Source organism: Arctopsyche grandis, chromosome 2, assembly GCF_051622035.1.
Source record: "Arctopsyche grandis isolate Sample6627 chromosome 2, ASM5162203v2, whole genome shotgun sequence".
NCBI lineage: Eukaryota > Metazoa > Arthropoda > Insecta > Trichoptera > Hydropsychidae > Arctopsyche > Arctopsyche grandis.
Genome location: NC_135356.1, coordinates 35,445,173 through 35,470,213, shown reverse-complemented (window position 1 = coordinate 35,470,213; position 25,041 = coordinate 35,445,173). Strand labels below are relative to the sequence as shown.

The 25,041-nt window shown below is 34.2% G+C and overlaps 1 protein-coding gene across 5 annotated transcripts in view; it reads left to right on the top strand.

Moving 5' to 3' along the window:
- The window catches only part of LOC143922616 (uncharacterized), a 245,997-nt gene extending 221,611 nt beyond the window's left edge, over positions 1-24,386 (top strand). For all 5 annotated transcript variants that reach the window (XM_077445942.1, XM_077445943.1, XM_077445944.1 and 2 more), the window contains 2 exons: positions 20,770-20,944; positions 23,545-24,386. In XM_077445942.1, coding sequence (XP_077302068.1) covers positions 20,770-20,944; positions 23,545-23,769 — 400 coding nt within the window. In that variant the 3' untranslated portion in view covers positions 23,770-24,386. The remainder of the gene's footprint in view (positions 1-20,769; positions 20,945-23,544) is intronic.
- The last annotated feature ends 655 nt before the right edge of the window (positions 24,387-25,041 follow it).

The window sequence follows — 25,041 nt, the reverse complement described above, 5'->3', positions numbered from 1 at the left end:
CAGACCGTTTATCTTGAATCACTATATATGTACATACATACATACGGGAAATATGCATATTATATATATTTATTTATTGAAAAATCAACTGGCCTCAGATGTAGGAATTCATAGAAATAAAGAATAAATATAACAAAATAACATCTGAGCCCAATTATAGATTTTTACAAAATACATAATATATCTAGTACATATGTACATATAGGCAAACAAATGAAAAAGAAAAGAATAAAAACTAAAATATGACTAAATAGGACAATGCATAATTAAACATCAAGTGATATAATATAATTGGATAAAGAATATTTAATAGAAATAGAAGTAGAAATGGATCAATCAATCAAGACTCTCCTGATGGCAGTTCTGAATTGATGTAGGGAAATACCGAATAGATCAACCTCATTCACCTCCCCGTTAAGCATACGATAATATTTATTATTATTTTTATTTTTAAATTAATTGCTCCAAAGTGGCGAATGTGCTAAACAGAATAAGAATCGATAAATTATACGATACATATATTATTAAATACATAATTAAACATACAAGCAAATCGAAACAACACCTGCCATCTATGTTCAGACATTATAAACATCGTAAACAATACTGCCATTTTTTTTAAATATCAATTTTAAGTCAGTGGGTTGAACCTGCTTTACAGAATTTTATCTTATTACGTTATAGATTTGTTTCTCGCGAGGTAAACGACCGGTTAATAGTTTTCTCAAGTTGGAAACATTTCGTTCAATCAATACTTTCACTTATGAGAATTAAATTGCACAAATTGCAGCGTGTTTTTATACATTGTCGTCAATGAATTGCTGCCTCAAACTCCACTTGGATAAAGGCCAAAAGTCCCACTTATGTATAATATGAAGCGCGTAGTACAATAGTCACCCCCTAACCCAGAGACTTTTAACCTTTCATTTAACCCGTATAAACAGTGAAAAGTGAGCTGAAATGTTTACGTAAATTGTAAGCAGAAATTATTGCGTACATATTGTAGATTTGAAACCCAACTTGTAAAAATCGAAATAAAAACACTATATTTTTAATCCAGGGGTTCTCAAACTTATTTCTGGGTCGTGACTCGAAATTGTATGATGTTTCGATACAAATCTAGCATCAAGTAGCCGTTTTTCAGGAACCATATTTTTAACGTGGAATTCGAATTTTTTTTATGGAAATACTTTGGCAAGTTTAATCATAACACAATGAGAAAATATTCAGCTATTTTTCTGATTTAAAAATTATCTGAAAATGTAACATTCTTCAAAGCTAATCTGAAATTGCACGGAAAAACCACACATTAGATAAGAAATAGGTTAGATTTGTGAGTTGATTCTTAAGGAGGGATGAAGGCGGAGATGAAACCATGAGGGTGACCTGATAAGCCGCGCACGACAATGCCGCGCAAAATAAAACTTCAAAATTTTATTTCATAAAACAGCAGTTCTTTTTAGAAGATAGGAAGATAGGAAAAAAGGTCCATTTGCAAAATATAACGGAAGATTCGCTATCTTTAACTTAATGCAACTGTTTTAAGTATCGGACATACATATGTACTAGGCTAAAATTACAACCGCCATAATATAAAACTTTACGACGGTCCCGCGAAAGTTTAATTTTTTCCTTTTATCGGCGCTTACTTTATATTTCTATATTATTTTCATTGCAATCGGAATCTTCCACAAAACAAATATTATTTTATGATTTTGTGAAAAGTCCCCAATTAGGCTCTTGAAAAAACTTTTTATTTTGTTAATGTTGCGCCCACGTCTAATTAATTATGAGTCCCTATGTTTTAATTTTTATTGCATATATAATATTATATTATATATGTATATACATATATAGAATTTTACTTTTGTCCTGCGCAGTTATGTCGGCGCGGCATTGGCGTTCGCGGCATTGTCGCTCGCAACATTTTCAACTACAAACACAAATATTCGTCAAAACAATTCACAGTTTTTACATTCGAATTCAGTTGTGACCCACTGAATATAAAAACTATTTTTGTTGACTTGTTCCCGTTTAAGAGAAATTATTAAGATTTAGAAATTGACTCGTTGTAATGTTACGTAAAATAAATGTGTAAATTTTTTAAATTCGCTAGATAATTTATTATAAGTGTTTCAAAGCAACAATAATAACAATCAATAGAAAAAACATCAGACTATTGATTCCAATACTCACTTTTGGCATAGCAACACTAGATTTTGAATTAAAGACTGGAAAAGCCAAAAATCTTTTTTAACCCTCTTAAAAATATTGTCATATTCGAATTATATGATAGAGTAATTTTTGATTATTCTAATTAAAAAACGTGATTTTTTTTGTTGCTCAGCGTAATCATTCAGCAAATTTGAATGTACAAATTCCTATGCATATAAAACCCTACTTATAGAATGATCTAAATACGCTTCGTAAAATAAATAAAGTAAAAGCATTGTTGTATTTTTAACATCTTATTTATTCTACACATGTTCCTTGTTCAGTCTGCTCAAAGTCTACATCCTCCTAGAGCACATTCTCAGTACATCTCCAATCCACTTAGCAATAGATTCCTAACCACTTCAACTCCAGCTTTTGTCTATACGCTCCTATTTGGATAGCTCAAGACATTTTAGACAAACTAAAATAAAATCTAATAAATGCGACCCACTTTGAAAATAGCCGGATAAGGGGGATGCGAACGCTAGCGACAAACTAGGGGACATGTGATTGAACTTAAGCAAAAATCCACTCAGTAGAGTTGTGCCCCTATGGTTTATGACCCAGATATCGGAAGAGCAGTGCTTGCACTATCGCTAATCACTAAATTGCATCGCAAACACGTGGGGGGGAGGGAAGGGTGGATCACGATAGTATTAAGGAGATGACATGTGACCCAACAGTCGTCATTCATTGGGGAAAGAATGTCCCACAATTGACACCCACGCGCCGAATCGTTCTGATTGATCCAATCTGTCATGTGTGTGTGTGTGTGTCGTCTCATGAATAATTTTATCAGTACATATGTACTCATTTGATGATGATGACGTCAAATGACGTAATGCCTATTGTTATGTGTGTGAACACTAGCGAAAGCGAGCAGCTTTGTTTGGGACGAGATTTGTATTTTTAATTAGTGGGAATTTTAACTATCAAATTAAAATTGGCTGCTGCAAATTTGATGATTTAACATGACCCTGACGTCTGAAGTGACGTTACGCGAGATTACTTCAGATCAGAAGTTCCATGTCTCGCCTCGAGCGTCTTCCAGTTGAACCGGTCGGTTTCATTTTGCCACAAATAGCCCGGTCGAGCTATGCGAACGTCGCGTTTCGTTCGATTCATTTCTTTTTTTTTCTTCTTTTTTTTAGTCGCCTTTATCCCGATCCCACCTTGATCCGGACGAAAAACCTGGTCATCATTGGCGAATTCTTCCAGACGCGAATAGAATTTGGCGCCGCATCAAGGCGCGTTTATCATGACTAAAGTCTATAATTACCAGGCGAATCTAGTCGAAAAAATTAAAAATCATAAATCAGATCATGATGCGTTCGCCACTTTCGGGCATAATTGAAGTTCAGCGTGATTGATGACGTGTCCCGCCGAGTCTCCTTTGTGTTGACTAACATTTAGTAAAAAAAAATCCAATTTCCTATGCGATCGATTTGCTGTTGTCGTTTTTGATCTGATGATTATGGTCACCCTATCCGATGTTAATGAACGGCTTGCTTCTTAGTCGTGTTATTTACAACATAAAAAAACTAAATCTAGTCATAAATCACTCGTTCGCTAGTAATGTACATACATATGTATGAATGAAAAAAATCGAACCTATAGTTTGCGGGGTAATTGGATTATTAGTCACATCGCGATCGCTCAAAAGATAATTTTTGCCATGAAAATCGCGAATACGGAATATTTGGCACTCGAGTTCTTCTTAGTATGATAGTTATGGTTTGTATGATGGACTTTTCGGCTGACAGATGTTCCGTTATAGAGATATTGGTGACTTTTGGACGAGCGCTTTGTGACCAATAATCACCGAACCATTTTGCGCGACATTGCCGCACGGTGACACAAAACACACAAAACCGCCCCAGCAAAAAACGCCCAGCGACAAAAACGCGCCAAAATATATGTATGTGTATCAATGTCGACTGTGAATTAGAACTGTGTAGAATTCTCATTAAAAATAAATATTTTTGTAATTCACATTTCAAAATGTTTAGGATTATTCATATTATAGGGCGCTTATTTACCGAGCGCCATATTTTACACTACAAACCATTTAAGAAACAGGCTAGCTAGGTTTGTTTGGTAATTATCAAGGAGATTGGATTCCATGTCGTTCCACTTTAGTTTCATGCAATGTTCCAGTGTTTCAATGACGCTTGAGGTCTACACTACACTGTCCGTAAATAAGTTTCACTACAAAATTTGGTTTTCAATGTTTTATATACAGTAAGAGTGTAAAGCTTGCTGATGTACGTAGGTACATATATATTACAGTAAGAGCGTCAAATCTCGAATCAGTATACACTCACTAGTAAGTGTGCAAACTAGCTTTCGACGTATTCTTTTTTTATTTTATATATTCTTATGATTTTCTCCAGAATTAAAGCTCCGGAAATATCCCCCCCCCCCGCTTTTTGTCATTGATTCCTCACAAATTATCTCATCTAGTCATTTTTTATTGTCACCTATATATATATATATATATATATATATATATATATATATATATATATATATATATATATATATATATATATATATATAACAATAGCTGAACCCGGAATGCGAACCCAGAATAAGGCATGCAATTCCCCCTCCTGTTTCAAGTGATGGTTGGAGCTCAAATCGTGTCTCTTCAAAGCCGTGTCGTCATAAACCAACTGGTAATTTTGTTACCAACGAACACATTTCCTTGACTATACAATGTCGCTTCAATCTTTCGCGTCGGTAAAAGCGTAATTACGAATATTATTATTTTATGAAGAGGTTTTTCCCGTTTTATTTTCACAGTAAGCTTCCCGGACATGCATACAACAAATCCTGAAAGTTCCATCGTAATCGGTTGAGTGGCTTAGGAGCCTATACTAGACAGACAGACATTCAATTTCATATATAGATAATATAACTAAAATTATTACATATGTACATCCATATTGGACACTACTGGCATGCGAGTTGGCGCCTCGTAGTATGCGAGCCTTAATTTCGTACACCACCGTTTTCAACTATGTAATTACACGTGCATACAAAACAAAATTTAAAAAAAAAACGATTCTGAATGGATTTTTATACCCGGGGCTTCGTCCTTGCCCCCCTTTTGCATTTACCGCTAACATTTAATTAACCCTTTAGGTGCCGCGCGTCCGACCACACCCTCGATTTCTTCCGACCGATTAATTGTCGAGATTAAAAAAAATGGCGTTTCGCCAATACGGTTAGGTGGCGTGAAATAACAGATAAATTTGTACAGATGGTAAACGTCTCTTTCCGTCTGTTTATATTATTATATTATACACGTGTAGGTGTGTATGATTACAAATACGATGAGTATTTTTGACGTGTTTATACCTCCTGCTATTTTCACCTATGCAATTAGCAGTCATGGTCGACAATGGCCGCCTCGTTAGTGCACTTCCGGTTCATCGACGGCGACCTCGATGTTGATCAATTGTGACTTTGCATTTGTCCAAATGATGTTTCAATTTAAATTTTACTTTACGATTGATTGTATTTACGTTAGTTTTTTAAGCTAGCGTAAATACAATCACTCGTACATGAAAATATCCAAACACCAAAAGAACGGCATATAGAAAAATTCGCACGCCAAAAGTTACGGAAACGGAAATGGATTCAATTCGTGAAAGAAAAACTAGTACCGGCCAATGATACTCGTTTAAACCATGTTAATTACACCTGAAAAGACCTGTTGACCCAAGCATGCAACCGTAATCATTTTTTATATGCACTTTTTTGGGTGCATAACCTAACCTACATACAACATACATATAAAAATTATGTTTGTATGTGTTTACTAGATAGTGAATGGCGATTAGGGTAATCTGCTTTTGAGGCGTTATAGCTTGTTTTATTAACTTCGTAGAAAACCTTTTTGCTCTCTTGCATTCAGCACTGTTGGAACGTGTATTGTTATTTTCCATATTACGAATGAGTACCCATCCCCTAGTGTCTACTAAAGAAGTCTATAGTTTTCAATTTCAGACTACCAAATGTAGTATACATACTATCTAATGGCATTGACCAAGACAACATTGAAAAGTTTCCATACAAAAAATCCCGGGCAACGCCGCGTAAGTGTTTTGGTACCAAAAGTTTGGATAAACGTCAAATTTGATATTCTTTCCTAAGTTAGACCATATAGCACGTGTTTTAATTGGTCCGTAATCGAAGAGGTGCCATACAAAAACGCCCGAGGAATGCCGTGCAAATTCCTTCATCTGACAATTCGTCAGTTTTTATTTATTTTTTTTATTATATTTTACGATACCCTATATAAGATTTTTTCGAAAGGGCTAGGAGTCCAAAATCAAAAGCTCCCATACAAAAACACCCGATCAATGCCGTGCAAGCGTGTTTGCAACAGTTCACAACATAAAATGAAGACATTCGGTACTCTTATCTATCAGCACTTTAATTTACATAGAACGTTGATGTGTTCCGAAAGGGCTCGGAGCCCCGGATCGAAGGGCTCTCATACAAAAACGGCCTAGCAATGTTGGGGAAGTTTTTTTTTATCTGCTACGATTTTAGTCGTTAGTTTGTTTGCACTGGTAAATTGTATATATATTTTCATATATTTTACATCCCAAGTTTTATTTGACGAACAATTTAAGTGTTTATAAAACATCGTTCGAATCGATCTCGATGTTAATTGACTTAATTAACATTATTCACGTCGACATTCAATTAATAAACAAGTTTCCGGTTCAATGAACGGTATAATTTAAGGGATGCTAAAGGCAACCAGGCAATCTCACGGCGGCTACTCTTGGAGAAAAGTTTTGATTATTTTATAATTATACAGTTAAACCCATATTTTCCAAAGGTTTTCCTTCATAAAAAACTTTCGCGAATGTAATGAATATCTCAAACAAAAATTGTTTTTTTTTTTTAGTATTATTTGACTTACATATTACTGGAAAGTTTACGTATAATTTTATACAAACAGGATTAAATTTTTGGTACGTCGAAAGATTTGTCTTTCTTTTTTAGACAAATTTCAAGGTCACTGGTTAACTTCACGCCCCCTTTTAAACAACTCGTCTGCATATTTTATGGCTTTCTACCCTTTCGTGTCTGGGGCTACTATTTATGTACGATCCACTTGCAATCCACTTATAAATTTCTTCGATTTTGTGATTGGATATATGTATATATATTTTTTTTGCATATAACATTTACCTGTATACAAAAATACATATATGTATGTACATATATACGTACACTTTGTATATTTAAATATTTGAATATCTATATATACGTACTGTTAATAAAATTTCATTTAATCATGTCATCACACTTGGTCAAACTTTTGACTGATGATATGCAACGAAATAAATTTGTACTGGGTGCGTTTATGACTTCGAGATCAGAGATGAATTGTGGTCTAATAGAAAGCTTTGTTCATAAAATTTTAATTGAATGTTACTCGTAAAGGTATGCTCTAATATAATTCATTAAAAATTTTCTAGAAATATAATTACTTTTGTAGAATATCCACCCTCGAGTTGATATTTTTTATAATAATCAAAAATTTCAGCAAGGTTTTTAAAGTACACTTCCGTACAGATATGTGAGATCAATATCAATTTCTTGACTGGTATTCGTCCACCTCTACGTTTTGTGCTGACCGGAAAAATGCACTCGAGATAGTTGCACTCTCGAGACATCCAAAATTTCAAAGATGCTCAAGAAGAACTGACGCAATAGAATTCCATAAAAAAGCGTCAAGGGTTTTTTTTGTACGTTATTCGAGGGTGCTACATTTTTTTGGTGGAATTCTATTGCGTAAGTTCTTTTTGTGCGCATTTGAAAATTGGGACTTCTTGGAACTGCGCTATTACAGTGCAATTTAGTGCATCTTTCCGGGAACCACGTTTTGGTATTCGTCCAGCTACGTTATCATCATTAAAACGCACCTTTTATGAAATATTTTTCTCATTGAATACGAATATAATCATTACATTCGAACCGATCCAACATGAGACTTACGTAAAATGTACACGCTATCGCATTCACCCCCCCCCCCCCTCTCGACCCACAATGGCCAATCACATTTCGTTTCAGTTTCGCATTGCATTTCAGTCTAGAAATTCAACATTAATTTTTTATTAGTATTGAGTTGGTGTTTCGTATTTTGAAATATTTAATAAAATTTTAATAGAAAATATGTAAGTTTTTGATATTATTAATTAATTGATGGAATACGTATATATTTTATATTAATGGAAATTTATATTTTATAGACGATAAAAGTAACGGCCAAAGTTTCCGGAAACCCGTTTTTTATCTGAAAATTCATATAATTTTTGTCAAAAATTATACAAATCTTGAAAATATAACGAACTTTCATGTAACAGTGCCTTGGACGAAAAAAAATGATCATTTTTCACGTAAAAATCAGCTTTTTATTATTTGCCGTCGGAAATATTACTTTTTCAACATCCGGGTTTGCTCTCGGTGGCAAGAGAAAAAATTAAACGTGACAATTCGTTATATCGATTCATCTATGTATATATATAAAATTGAATGTCTGTTTGACTGTTTATCTGTCGGTCTCGTATAGCTAGATGAAGTTAGCATATACATACATATGTATATGCATAGTTATATACAGGGCTTTTTTCCCATGTAATGCGGTTAACATCGGTTATAGGAAGCGTCAAACCCAAATCCATTGACGTACGGTGTGCTAAAGGAGAAATCTATGAAAAGATTAGAAAGAAACAGCCTTTGATAAATAATAATTAATTTCTTATAAAGGACGATATCTCCAATGGGAGATATCGTTCACTAAATGAAGCAACTATCAATCAAACAAACTAATAAAAGTCGAAGACTGATCTTAGTTATAATTATAAAAAAAAAATGTAATGCGGTGGAACGGCGTTCCGGCACCTTTTTTCTCGGCATTTTTATGTTTCAAACGAATATTCTATATAATATAATCTAAATATATAAAATTGAATGTCTGTTTGTCTGCCTGTCTGTCTGTCTGTCTGTCTGTCTCATATGTCCGGGAAGCTTACTGTGGAAAAAACCTCTTAATAATAATATTCGTAATTACGATTTTACCGACGCGAAAGTTTGAAGCGCCATTGTGTAGTCAAGGAAATGTGTTCGTTAGTAACCACGTTCCCAGTTGGTTTACGACGACATGGCGTTGGTGAGACGTTAGTTGGGTTCCAACCATCACTTGAAACTGGAACGAGAACGGGAATTGCATGCCTTATTCAGCTAGTTATATATATTTAATACATAATTCGAAACCGTACATGACATCCATGGTCGGACATTGTATACATCGTATACCATACGACCAATAAACGTTTTTATATACAATAAACATCCACAGAGACATCTATCGAGGGAAACCCGGCGAATCCACGGATATAACACAATAACCAACCATCACTTGAATATAAACATTCCAACCATCACTTGAAATGGGAACGGGGACGGGAATTGCATGCCTTATTCAGCTAGTTATATATATTTTATACATAATTCGAAACCGTACATGACATCCATGGTCGGATGACATGGTACATGACATCCATGCATACATCGTGTATCGGATCAATAAACATATTATACAACAATACAATAAACATCCACAGAGAGACATCTATGAAGGGAAACCCGGCCAATCCTCAGATATACATAATACAATAACTCAAGATTTCTCGCGAGAAATGGGGAGGGAAAGCCAAGTTTGCAGGAATCGTTTCAATGAAAATCAGAAAAATTGGCAAACTCTGATAAGAAACGACCGACCTGGTTTGTAACCAAGTATGGCTCGAACTCACAACCACATAGCAATAAATGCTAACCACTAATCCACGCTGTTGGTTTAAAAGACAATGACGAACACAACAACGATCACTCGACCGATTATATCATACAGTGAACAGAAGCCTCGTCTATCAACAGACAAAAATGTCATCTACAGCCAAAAAGTTGCTACCAGTATGCAACTGCTTACTGATAACACAAAATCGGTTCCCATTTTCAGTATACATATGTATACTAGATGCTGTTAACAAACGACAAGTTAAATACTCTTTTCAAAATAAACTAAAGGCAACAACCTGATAGTCCTCGACTTTACTTAACGACCCTTGAAATACCACGGCCCCTTCGAAATGAATTTTCCTCTCCTCCGAGTGACCCGATTTGCGAGACGATCGATGCCAGACCTTTGTTGCCCATTGTGCAATTTTTATAGACTCTGGGTGCAACAAGTCCTATTATTGCACAAACAATGCACATTGTTTAATGATTACGCACCCACTCGTATATTATATTATATGTACATATGTATGTAAACTCGAGTGCTATTCCAATTCTTATCTACTCGCCGTGTACCCCTGGTACTAGTTATATCAGAGCTTTCAAAATTATGGTGACTATGGTATGTCATCTGGAGTGCTGTTTGAATGTTCTTTTACGACTGATGTGGATGTGGAAATTTTAATGCACCAGGGTTTGCCAATTTGCCAATTTATCTGGTTTGTAACCAAGTGTGATAAGGAAATGTGTTCGTTGGTTACCACATTACCAGGTGATTTATGACGACGCGGCGTTGAAGAGACACGAGTTGAGCTCCAACCATCACTTGAAACAGGAAGGGGAATTGCATGCCTTCTTCTGGGTTCGCATTCCGGGTTCAGCTATTGTTATATATACAGGTGACAATAAAAAGTGACTAGATGAGATAATTTGTGAGGAATCAATGACAAAAAGTGGGGGGGGGGGGGATATTCCTGGAGCTTTAATTCTGGAGAAAATCATAAGAATATATAAAATAAAAAAATAATACGTCGAAAGCTAGTCTGCACACTTACTAGTGAGTGTATACTGATTCGAGATTTGACGCTCTTACTGTAATATATGTATGTACCTACGTACATCAGCAAGCTTTACACTCTTACTATATATAAAACATTGGAAAAAAAATTTTGTAGTGAAACTTATTTACGGACAGTATAGTGTAGACCTCAAGCGTCATTGAAACACTGGAACATTGCATGAAACTAAACTGGAACGACATGGAATCCAATCTCCTTGATAATTACCAAACAAACCTAGCTAGCCTGTTTCTTAAATGATTTGTAGTGTAAAATATGGCGCTCGGTAAATAAGCGCCCTATAATATGAATAATCCTAAGCATTTTGAAATGTGAATTACAAAAATATTTATTTTTAATGAGAACACAGTTCTAATTCACAGTCGACATTGATACACATACATATATTTTGGCGCGTTTTTTGCTGGGGCGGTTTTGTGTGTCACCGTGCGGTAACGTCGCACAATTCACTCAATATATATATACACTCAATATATATATTGTTGCGTACGGGTGGGTGGAGGATCCAAGTAAAAGGCCAACAGTCGTATCACAGCATTTATTGATGATTAAGGAGATACACGTATTGCCAGTGTTCAGTCCAGAATGCCCTGATATCGCCTACGTACCGCCTTATAAGGGGTAGATCTCTCAGGACGTCTAATCTGTTTACCTACTGTATAGTCACGTATTCGGATATGTATTCCCACGGTATGAGAAGTGCAATCATTGTTTAGCTTTCGTGCACTTAGCTTGTCGCTAATCCCTAAAACCACTTACACCGGTCTCACGGTCTCTCAGGACGCTACCCGTCCTAATCCGATCGCAATTACTCGGCGGCTCTGTTTAGTATACGTTACAATATCGAAGCAAGGAACGGTAACAAAATTAAGGTTTCGGGTGTACAGCCCTCTTAACTGTCGCGCAAAATGGTTCGGTGATTATTGGTCACAAAGCGCTCGTCCAAAAGTCACCAAAATCTCTATAACGGAACATCTTACTAGTGAGTGTATACTGATTCGAGATTTGACGCTTTTTTATTGATGTTTTTTATTATTACGAAATTATGTTCACAATACATCTTATATCTATTTTAATAGCTTCTGATCTACTGATCATTTTATATAATTTACAATTTTAATTTAATTTTGTTGGTGATCATAGTATTATATTATTCTAATGTTAATGTACGGTATAATAGGAAAAAGAGCTCAACAACCTATTTACAATTATTATAGGAGACGTTGTTGAGTTCCAACCATCACTTGAAACGGGAACGGGAATTGCATGCCTTATTGTGGCATTGCAACGTTTGCCGGGCAGCTAGTATGTACGTACATACATAAATGTCCAATGTAACGTCGTGTAGAGTCGTGTTGACGTGCGGGCCCCAAGGGGATCACGGGCCTAGTGTTTGACACGACTGGTGTGATATATGTATTATAGTAGGTTCCGGACCACAATGGGGATCGGCCGGCCAGTGGGTGGGATGGGGTGGGTGAGTTGAGGAAGACTTGTGCGCCGGTTACGTAAATGCGCGTCGAGGCCCAGTCGCGTATTGAACGCGGATCAGAGCGCAGGTATCGCGACCTACGATCCACCCACCCACCCACTTTCCACCCAATTTTCTGGGTTTTCCCGCGCTTTCCAATCGCGAGCGCCATTTTCGCGCAAACGCAACGAAAGCGTTCGTTCTTGCGATCTACCGTTTGTTACATGCCGCCGGCCTTGTACTAATTTTATGATATATTTCGTGTTCTGAAAAAAAAATATATGTATATATATATATATATATATATATATATATATATATATATATATATATATATATATATATTGTGTATGTGTGTGCGTTTTCATCAAACAGTGCCAAATTAGGTTATTTGCTTAAAAAAAAAAAATTGCAAGCGGCGCATTTTTTTTGTAATGCTCATTATTTGATGCATAATTTATTTTTAAAAATATACAATACATTAGCCGGTGTTGTTTGGACGGATTAAAGTTGTTGAAAGAAAGCTCAGAAACTTTTCAAAAATCGTCTACGGTCAAAAGTTAACAAAATAGTTTATATAAAGTTATATAGTTCGACTCAAATTGCAAATGTAATTGAATTTTCAGTTCGAAATCTATTATTATAAATGTGTATTCGATTGATCGACGTGATATATAAAATAAATAAATAATAATGTTGACTTATTATTTATTTATTATTAGATATGAAAAGTGCGTTCAATTTGATGGATGTATTATTAATGTAAAATTTTTTGGCTATTGATATTATGAAATGTATATTTGCGATTTACCACTGACCTACTAAACCGGAGACAACGCCCACACGAGATTTTGCCGAAATTATTTCATATGTACATTTATTTCGATGAAAATTAGTTCAAATAAATGTGTATTTATTCGCTCGTTGACGTATTCTCGTGTCGGCGTATTTATTTATTAATTTTTTATGAAACTAAAATGATTTCATATAGTTCTATGCGGAATTGAAAAAGTGATTCACAAAAATGATAAAACTATTTTTAAAATTATAATTCATATAAATAGTATTGAAATATTAATATTAATCAAAGAAACGCTACTTCTTAATGAAATTTCACCCTTGAATTGCAAGTCACAAAAAACAAGTTATTGATTTATTTCACGCACTTCTCTGTACGTACTTACCGATCATCTATATAATATTATTCACATAATATTTTTTTCACCAACCAAATACAGTCGCGTACAATTTTATTAGGCCAATTGTATAATAAAAAAATGCTTTGACCGAAAATACTCAGTATTTAAAACAGCCACTACGTATGCATAGCATCTATCTAGGAATCCCTCTATTATTTAACCCAATTCTCTTCTTTGGGTTGCTTATTATTGAAAAAAATCTAAATTGTCCATTTTATGCAAATATGTGTTTCGGGAGTAGTGGTTTCGTCGCGCTGTTTTTATCATTTCCGTTTCTGTATTTTCTTCTTTTTTGGTTTTTTTTAAATAACATATGTACATCTTCTTTTATTGAAAAGGCCAACAACTTCTAATCTACATATTGCGGATTACATTCCGACTGGTCAAAATATATCACAACTGAAAATATAATTAAATTATAATTTGGTACCAAATTAGGTTAGGTTATGTTTCATCTAACTGCCGTTATATGTAGTTGAAGTTTATTTTCAGTTTAAATATATTTTGACTAGTTGGTATATATTCCGCCTAACCCACGTAAGTTGATTTATATAGCGAATTACACTCAAACTGGTCAAAATATATTACAACTGAAAATACAATTCAATTATATGTTTGTACCACATAAGATAGAGAGGTTAGATTTTAGAGAAAACGTCACTCGACTAGTAAATTCATATTTTTATTTTGAACTCATTCTTAGAATTATCGAAATACAGCACTCATTCAAATTCGTGAAACCTAGCAAATTGAATTCTAAAACATTGGTAAAAACATCATAGCTGTCGAAACTCAACTGTTATATTACAACTGGCGCACATTGTTGAACGTGTAGTTGCACTTGTAGAGATATAATTTACTAGTTGAATTGTATTCGAATATGAATGAGCTAAATCGCCAGTCGGAATATATTACCACTGAAAATACACTTTGACTGTAATATACATATGTTGTTATATGTATGTAGACGAGCTTCGATTGGAAGTCGGCCTTTGTTAAGATATAATCGTACGCGAGTTGTATGGCTAAAATTAGTCTTTCGTATGCAATAAATAGATTTCACCCATATGTCATTGGTCATCTTTAAAAATACAATATATTCGACAAACAACTTTCCTTATGGAGCCGTGTTGACTCCTCGTTTGCCGTGCATTGAAAAGCCATCGGTGTGAGTCGCCATAAATAGGCTGATGATTAGTTGTTTGCCGCTGTGTAATTCCAAATGTTCATAGCGATATGTGTGTGTGCCAGATGTTTTTACATTACGTTTCAACTAGATTTAAAATTTGCGCAAAGAATTACTCCCCGATGATGACTTTTCAGAAATAGAACTCGTCATCCTGTGACACTTTTTTGTATTGCTGATTTTTCTCGTTTTTTCACTTATCCGACTGGCAACGCGCCCAATGTTTTCGATTGCATCTGCGAAATTATATATCGACCTTTTTTTTCTTCAAATATATATATATATATACACATATTTGTTTCTGTACATAAATTGATGCCAATTTAACGAAAAATTCTTTGTGTGTGAACGTTTAAATATATGGTGAAACTTTTCAGCGTTTTAATTAAAGCAGCTCGGAGTGTTTTTTTCATTTCAAATGTCTTTCGAAAGGCAATATTCAAACTGGCCGTACTAAATTTCTGTAATTTTTAAGAACTTTAATTAATTTATTATTATTTCAATTATTAAATAGTAGTAGTAAATTAGTTTTCAGACGAGTTTTATAAATATAATTGTGCATTTTATATATTCAGTATATTTAAATCGATTTGTTTAGTTATTAAATACATTTGTAGAGATACCATCATTTTTAGTTGCAAGACTCGTTTTCCCGACTTTTTCGGTGTATTTCGACGTCGACTTGGTACATATATTACATAAGTCACAGTGAAAATATGTATATATTCACTGACGTTTCAGTGAAATCATAACCAGTTACATTTTCATGGTTGGTTTTATTCATTTAAGATTATATTGTTAGGGTTGGTATCATTTAAGGGTTAAAATAGGTTAGGTTAAGTAGGGGTTGGCCCTATTCATTTAAGATTGGGTTGTTCGGGTTTAATTTATAGAGTTATATACGTTGTAAATTCATTGTTTGATACATTTTCACTGCTTGAATTGGTCAAAATATATTTTCACTTGAAATATGCTTTCACTGTAACATATACGAAAATATTTTACATAGTGAAATACTTATTTTACGAGATCAACATTTACTATTAAAAAAATGTAGTAATAATTGGTTTTCAAGCGTTTTTTAAATTGTGTGGTGATATCTCAAAAATCTATAAATAATAATATTATTTCCCGTATATGAAAGATATTACATAAATGTATTAAAAAAAATGTATATACATACGTATGTTGCAGTAAGAGTGTGAAGCTCCAGTAAGGGTGTATACAATGACTAGTATGTGTATGAATCAACAAAATCACCCAGTAACAGTGTACATGAGAGAATGAATGAACTCGTTTACTAGTACATTCATACACTAGCTATCCGTACGGAGTAAATGCTTACGAAAGGAATAACATGTTGACATTCTTAACGAGTATATAGTCGGCCTATGATGGATTAAACTAAAAATTGAAAGATTGCGACATTAAATATATCAAAGAATATATTATTAATGAACAAAATAAAATGTAACCTAAAATCATAGGTAATACGGATGTAAGTAATTGTAAAACTTCTACTGTGGATTTAACCTTGTTAATTATTGCATATTTCGTATCAATTCAACAATAAATGAGTTATTTGAACACAACCAGTTATATTCTTGAGCATTAACTTTATTGGAAGTGAAACGTCAAACTTTGGTCGGCTGTCAAAACACTGAAATTTCATTCGTTAGCAGATTTACTAGTGCACAGCAACAAGTGCATGAATTTGCGCGTGAGTGTATACTTTGTATAGTAAAAGTATCTGCGGAATCTAGCGTCGTAAGCTTTAGCTAAAAACTAAAGCTAATATACACACTTACTAGTCAGTGTATACTGATTCGAGATTTGACGCTTTTACTGTAACATATGTACATATATACAAACTCCTGTTCGAAAAAAGACAAAATTTAGAAAATCCTTTTCGGTTAAATGAAGATCAGCGAACGGAATAGATCCAAAAATAACGTGACTTAGGTGTTAAATTATGATGTTTTCATTTTCATTGGATATAAAATATAATACGGAATTTATTTTTATGTCGGCGCGGCATTGTCGTAGATCGTTTTGTCGGCGCGTCTTTGTCGGAGTGCTACAAAATTTTATATAAAAGTACTATTTATACATAAGTACATATTTATATTACTCTGGTGATTTTTTTTTTACCAAATAATACATTTTAACCAGCAGCGTGGTCTAGTGGAGAGTGTTGAATTCTTTCGTGCATTTTGTCACGGGTTCGATTCCCACTAGAGTCGTTGTTGGCCAGACCTTGGTTTGTTGAGATCGATCGTTTCTTATCAGAATTTGCCAATTTTTCTGATTTTAATTGAAACGGTTCCTGTAAAATTGGCTTTTCCTTCCCAATTTTCCGTTGCAAACCTTGAGTTATTGTTATATCTCAGGTTTCTCGCCATATATGTCTTTATGGATATTTATTGTATATAAATTTGTGTTGTTACTTGAAAATGTTAACCAAGGTCTGGTCTGACTCGAACTCACAACCACACTGACCATAGCGAGACATGCTAACCACTAGTCCATGCTTAATCTAATATATAATTTCGAAAGAGACTTTATTTGTATTTGTTTGGTTATTAAAATCGGTGACGTCATCGAACAAATAAATATTCAAATAAATTTAAATAAAATACAACTACATTGTTAATTAATACTGGTGGTTTTACCCGGCTTCACTCGGTATTTGTAATATAAACGCTTAAACATGACCAATCTAATACACAGTAAACATTTTAATTTATTTATTTGAATAGTTTTATTTTATATAAATTTATTTGTATAGTTTTATTTTATATAAATTTATTTGAATACTCATTTGTTTTTTTTTTTAATTGACTGTCACGATCAAACAAACATATATACTGTCTCTTTCAAAATTATATGTATATCAGAATCCGGCGCCTGTGCCCCCGGCGGTGCCTGCGCCCTCGGCACCTTCGCCCCCAGGGACTTCGAATCCTTTGAATCGAAAAAAACTTTATTGTATATAAATCGAATAAGTCGTCTACGAACCAACGAACGAAGGTTACATACATATAATATATACAAAGTCTCTTTCGAAATCATATATTAGATTTAAATTACATTAGTATTTAATATTTACGAATCCGATGCAAACTGCAATAACAATTTGAAACGTATCTAGAACTTTCTTCGGTATGTTATGAGACTAAAGTTTGTTTTCAAAGATGTGATGTGAACACAAACTTGACCGAACGAATATTTGGATTAGTTCCAAGTAACATATTTCAGTCAATGTGTATTTAAATTAGTCGATCACTATACGGAATTGGTTAAAAATAACTCGCAACACTCCAAAACATATGGAAGGAAGCGTAGGAAAGATTCAATCGAGTTTATCGATCCGACAATTGCACTGTTTCGAATTTATTTTATGCCATCTGCGTTCTGTTTTTGCTGTCTATATAAAGGCCGTTGTTTATCGCTTGCGAAACATTTCCCGCCAGTGGTTTATAAATTGTGAATTTTGCAAAACTTTTTAGCTCGTCGTTGAATATCTTCACTGCGGTGAGGGGGAGGGGGGTTCGTTCTTAAAAAAATTGAATTATTATGAAAGTTGACTTCGGATTGAATAGAGTTTTTAAATGATTATGTGACAATGGCGATATCCCACGGTGGAGTCTTGTACTATGTAATTAAGGGTCCCAAGCATCCTGAAAATCAAATGAATGGGTACGTATTTGAAAAATTGCTACGAGAGATTCAAACCAAAATCAAAAAATTTGCTATTGGTTTGCATCTCTCATTGCACACTTACTTATGTATCTCAATTAAAAAAACAACATATGCTGATTATAGTCTGTATAGTATTTAGCGTGAGACTTACGAAAACAAAGCATGCTGTCGCATTCGCGCAATGTATTGTAACATTTTAAGGACGTAAAATAATGTCTTTATTTTTATTAAATTATTTCTTATATAATATTATTACAATACAATTCAATGCAAGGTCTTTAATAATATTACTGTAAGTTTTGCTGTCCATAACATGACGTTGACAATTACTTTTATCGTTTAAAAAAATATAAATTTCAATTAATATAAAATATACATACGCATTCCATAAATAAATTAATAATATCAACAACTTACGTATTTTGTATTAATATTTTATTAATGTAAATATTTCAAAATACGAAACACTAACATAAAATTAAAGTTAAATTATACGCACTTACAATGTTGTATTTATTGACCAAAATGCAATGCGAAACTGAAACGAAATGTAATTGGCCATCGCGGGTCAAGTGGAGGGTAAACGCATTTTAAGTAAGTCTTATGCTAGATCGATTCGACTGTAGTATCTTGAAAATTAACATTTTAACTGCAAAATAAATATTCAATACATATGTACATATATCACAAAGTCATTTTTTGAAGATAATTTCACTCAAATGAACTCGGCACACTTTCCTTAGCATAACCTCTGAAATGTGCTGAATTTCCCTTCAGATGTTGTTCTTCAACTCTTGGATAGTATCAGGAGTTAAAGAGGTCATTTTTTTTTTTTAATTTGTATAAAGAGATTTTTGTGCAGTGTGTATTCATCCTCATCCGTTTGGATTCAAATCATTCGGGAATATCAGAAATTCAACAAATTCCGAAAAAGTCATTGGAATGCTAAATTCATCTAAATAACATTGTAGCGTGGACGTGTAAAGGGGTGAAAGACACACAGTAGTGGTAAAGGTAGTTAATTGTTCCTCACCCGTCGGCCTGCCAGCTCCGAATGAAGCACGGACCAGAACCGCCGAATATTTATACCCGGTTCGGTGATTATTGGTCACAAAGCGTCTGCCCAAAATAATAGAAGAATTAAAAAAAAATTACACCGCCACTAGGGTTGCCAACAGGTATCTTTTTAAGGGTTTGGTGATTACTCGTCACTAAAATCTCTATAACGGAACATCTGGCAGTCGAAAAGTCCATCACACTAACGAGAACTCGAGTGCCAAATATTCCGTATTCGCGATTTTCATGGCAAAATTTGCCTTTTTGGCAATCGCAATGTGACTAATAATCCAATTACCATTTATACCCATCAGATACTCTCCGCACAGAGAGATCAGTGGTCGATGGATCGCGAGACCTTATTGGCTCTTATAGACCTTAACGCTCATATCTCGTAAACGAGAGCGAACCAACAAAAATGATTATCATATTCGAATTCAGTGGGTCAAACTTAGTAAAGATTGATTAGTATCCGCTGTGGTAACTCAAAAACATGATTTTTTTTTTGCTCATTGTTATTAGTAGAGACGGGAGCCACTTTGGGCCGTTCATTGCTATCATTGTTCGCCGTGCATTGTTAATTTTTATGGTGAAACTTTTTTTGTTGTTGTACAAAGCTAGAGAGCAAAAGGAACAAAGAACGGCGCAAAGTGTCTCTAGTTATTAGTCACATCACGATCGCCCAAAAGACAATTCTTGCCATGAAAATCGTGAATACGGAATATTCGGCGCTCGAGTTATCGTTAGTATGATGGACTTTTCGGCTGCCAGATGTTCCGTTATAGAGAATTTAGTGACTTTTGGGCGAGCGCTTTGTGACCAAAAATCACCGAACCACAATAACAATATTATATTTAAAAAATGACTGGTATAATGCATTGTTGAGTGGATAGAAATTAATATATAATATACATACGTACATATAGAGCTAATGGATATTTACTTTTAAAGTGAAATGTATATTTTCAAAATTCTAACCGTTTGTGTCCCATCCTGTGTATAAATGTATACTAATCGATCATTTTTCTTCTTTTACAGTACGGAAAGTGGATGGGATAACCCGTTCAGACCCGATGGTGACCTGAGTAGAGAAGCGGACGAAATCGTGTCGCTGATCAGGGGTGGCAAACCAATTACGCCAACCCCTGGAAGCTCCGTCCCCTTGTTGCCATCGTTGGATGAGACTGATCGTGATGCGGCCAATAATCATGGGGTAATTAATTAAGTAATACTTGCAATACTTATGCACCTTTCATGGACACACTACTTACTAGAAGTTTTTTCATTTGTCCAGCATATTATTAATTTACCCCACTCAAATCCAATTATCGATTCATACTATCAATTTACTAACAAATGGGGAAACAATAGTACGGTTCGGTGATTACTGGTCACAAAGTCACTAAAATCTCTATATCGGAACATCTGGCAACCGAAAAGTCCATCATACTAACGATAACTATCATACTAACGAGAACTTGAGTGCCAAATATTGTGTATTCGCGATTTTCATGGCAAAAATTGCCTTTGTGACCACCCCAATGTGACGAATAGTCCAATTACCGACAATTTTTGCCATGAAAATCGCGAATACACAATATTTGGCACTCAAGTTCTCGTTACTATGATAGTTATCGTTAGTATGATGGACTTTTCGGCTGCCAGATGTTCCGTTATAGAGATTTTAGTGACTTTGTGACGAGTAATTTGTGACCAGTAATCACCGAACCGCCTGTAATACTGTGTATATGTTACAGTGAAAGCATATTTCAAGTGAAAATATATTTTCACCAATTCAAGCAGTGAAAATGTATCAAAGAATGAATTTACAACGTTTAACTCTATAAATTTAACCCTAACAACCCAATATTAAATGAGTAGGGCCAACCCTAACTTAACCTAACCTAGCCTAACCCTTAAATAAATAAGTGTTGGCTGCTAAGATATTACAATTCCCCAGTGAAAATGTAACTGGTTATGATTTCTCTGAAACATTAAATTTTATTTTTGGTACTGCCAACCCGTTTGACGTGATATTTGCCGGGCGAACGCCAATTATGTCGTGCGAGCTATTTTAGAGATGTTAATTTGACATTAAATGTCGTTTTCACATTTGTTGGGAAATTTATTTTACAGCCGTGCCAAAAATATTATCCCTTTATTATTACCAATTTACTTAAATGCATTTATATGACATTATTCATCTGAGATTTATTTTTAATTATTTACGATTCAATCTAGGTTAGGGCTGTCAGGCGTCCTGGTATTGCGGGTTTGTCCCGGTTTCAAGCCTCTCGTCCCGGCGTCCAAATTTCTTCCAGATCTTCCTTCTGTCCAGATCTTTCGGGACAGCCAAATTTCCCGGTTTCCAAATAGCTGCTTATTGATTCATTGTTCAGAAATACCAACCTCCCGCAGTTATGACTGCAAACTGCAAAAAAATGCACGAATCTCAATCTCACCGTAGATCCACATGGTTAAAAAAGCAAGAAAAGCGAGATTGAGAAAATTATTAATTTAATTTAATATTAAAATAACTAAACAAACTCGAAAAAAAGGGGGGGGGGGGGTAGGAATAGGAAATGTCCCGGTTTGGATATCGATAAATCTGGCAGCCCTAATCTAGGTTAACATTTTTAGGAAAAGTAACTGCATACATAGTTATCAAACCCTCGAAAAAAATGTTTTTTTTTTTCATTTCATATTCAACAATCAACAATAGAATTTGTTGTTTGTTATATATCTAACCTACATTTGTAGAATATGTTTGGCTATAGATGTCGTTATTGTGTTCGGAATTGTACAGTTTGACCATAGGTGTCGCCTTGGAGCGACTGTCACAGCACCTATGGTGAAATGTGTATAAATATAAATGTGTGTGCGTTTGTTTCAAACGCCAAACAAAATATTCATGCCATAATCGAACGGTTCGGTGATTACACTGTTCGACAAATGACGACTTTTTTTGGTTCAGAGACGAGATATGACTTTTTTTTATAGATAACTGGCTTACCTCGATAAAATAAACGAATTTTTGTTGTTAATCCACAAGAATAGTCGAAATATGATTTTTCTAATTGAAATTTTATTTAATTCTCATATAAAGACAATTTAGTATATTATCCCTATTAATTAAATTCAAATTCGTGTAAATACGAGTAAATACTAGTACTAGCTTTTAGCTCGCAATTTTACCGATTTAAAATTCAGCACACTTCCAATTAACCCTTTTAAACGAAAACAAAAAATAGTGTGGCCAGAACACTATCCCAATAAACATCTTTCAATAGAAAATACTCAATATAAAATAGTATTAACAGTGGGAAAAAATCCTAAGTGAAACTACGTACTTTTGACTTTTGATTTGAACTGGACGACTACTTAAGAGGGATTTGAAAGCTGAAAAGTACTACAAATGAAATATAAAATAGCCGACTATTGATTCCAATATTCATTTTGAACTGGAAATTGACAGATTTTGAGACGTCAACCGAAAAACACGAAGATATAGAAAAATCGCGCGATTTAAAAAACACATATATCTTACCGAATCTCGAGCCAATCAACATTTTTTATTACCAGATTCGTGTTCACTGGGCATAGATCTATTAGAAAAGTCATATCTCGTCTCTGAACCATTTTTCGTGTCGAACAGTATTATATCTGGCAGCCGAAAAGTCCATCACACTAATGAGAATTCGATTGCCAAATATTCCGTATTCGCGATTTTCATGGCAAAATCGTCTTTTGGGCGATCATGATGTGACTAATTGAAGTGATTTTAAAACGTGTGTGTGTGTGTGATGATTTCAGGTCGCTACTCCGATCACTCAGTCTCCTCAGAAGCAAGTGAAGGCCACGAATTTACAGTCTGCGGTGAAGAATGGCACCAGCAACGGCGGCGGAGGCCCCATGGAAGACACCGTGCCGGCCACGGGCCCCGTAGACATACAACACACCGGTCCTCAGGAGCCGCTGCATCCCGAACATGTTGTCATTAAAAAGAAACCCAAGTGCAAGTGCTGTGTTATTCAGTAAATTAAAAGAAAAAGAAAATGGAAATGTCTGCGATATAATTGTATATTTATTATATGGCAATACATAAGATATTGTGAAAGCCTACTATACTAATGCAACGGGGTTCAGATTGTTCAGACAGGATCAATGCAAATATGGAATTTTTTTCACAAAAATCGCAAATTAAATAATACCAGTAGACTAGGAACGCTATTCGAATTCTCCGATTCCATTATATATTGCATGCTACAATTATGTAGTGGTATTTTTAAGGTTTATTATTGTTTATTTTCGAAACAGAGGCCTTCTGTTGTTTCGATTATGCGCGCGTCAACAATCTGAACTGCCATTGTCTAAAATATGTTAGCTTTATATTATATTTTATTTTGATAATGTGAAACAATCTTTATTATTATTATTTCTATTTTACTTCTCGTTCATTTTTTGATCAATTGAGATGATTCCGTTCTTCACGACCATACACCAATCTGCGACTAAATTAATTGTAAGCTTTTTCAAAAGTATCGGTAGGACTAAAAAAAAAAAAAAAAAATCATGTGAGACGGGAAAAAAGCAGGCTGTGGCGCATTTACTATTTGTAAAACGAAACAATTTTTAATGTCTAGATAAAAGTAATTAAAAAAAAAAAAAACCAAGTCGGGACATACTTACATATTATTGTATTTTATTTAAATTAAAATCAAATAAATATTCAGGACAGATTCGATCTGTACATACATACTACTTGCTTATTGCATTATTAAAAGTCTGACGTTGAGTATTTTTATTCATTGAAAGTTTATTTATTAAATCAAATTGAATATTATTTTTAAAAACAGATGTCTGGTGTATATATTATATTACATGTAATACATACACGCAAATGTTTTATTTTTATTTATTGAATAATTGTTTTGATTTCACCTATGTATGGTCTAACTAAAAAGCTATTCACAATAAGGAAAAGTATATTTTGCAGACCAACTATTCATGCACCGTTGTATCTAGAAAAACGACCAATACATTGAACGTTCTTATAGATAAGTTTGGCAGTATATATGTACATACAAGTTACAGTCGAAGTGTATTTTCAGTTGTAATATATTCCAACTGGCGTTTTACATAATTCAATTCAATTAGTAAATTATAGCTAATGAATATCGTATTACAATAGAGCTGTAAGAGTGTGTTCAAAACAAAAATGTGACTTTCCAACTCAATTTTCTAATCGAATGACGTTTTCACGAAAACCTAACCTCTCCATCTTGACCTGGTACCAACTTCTAGTTGAAG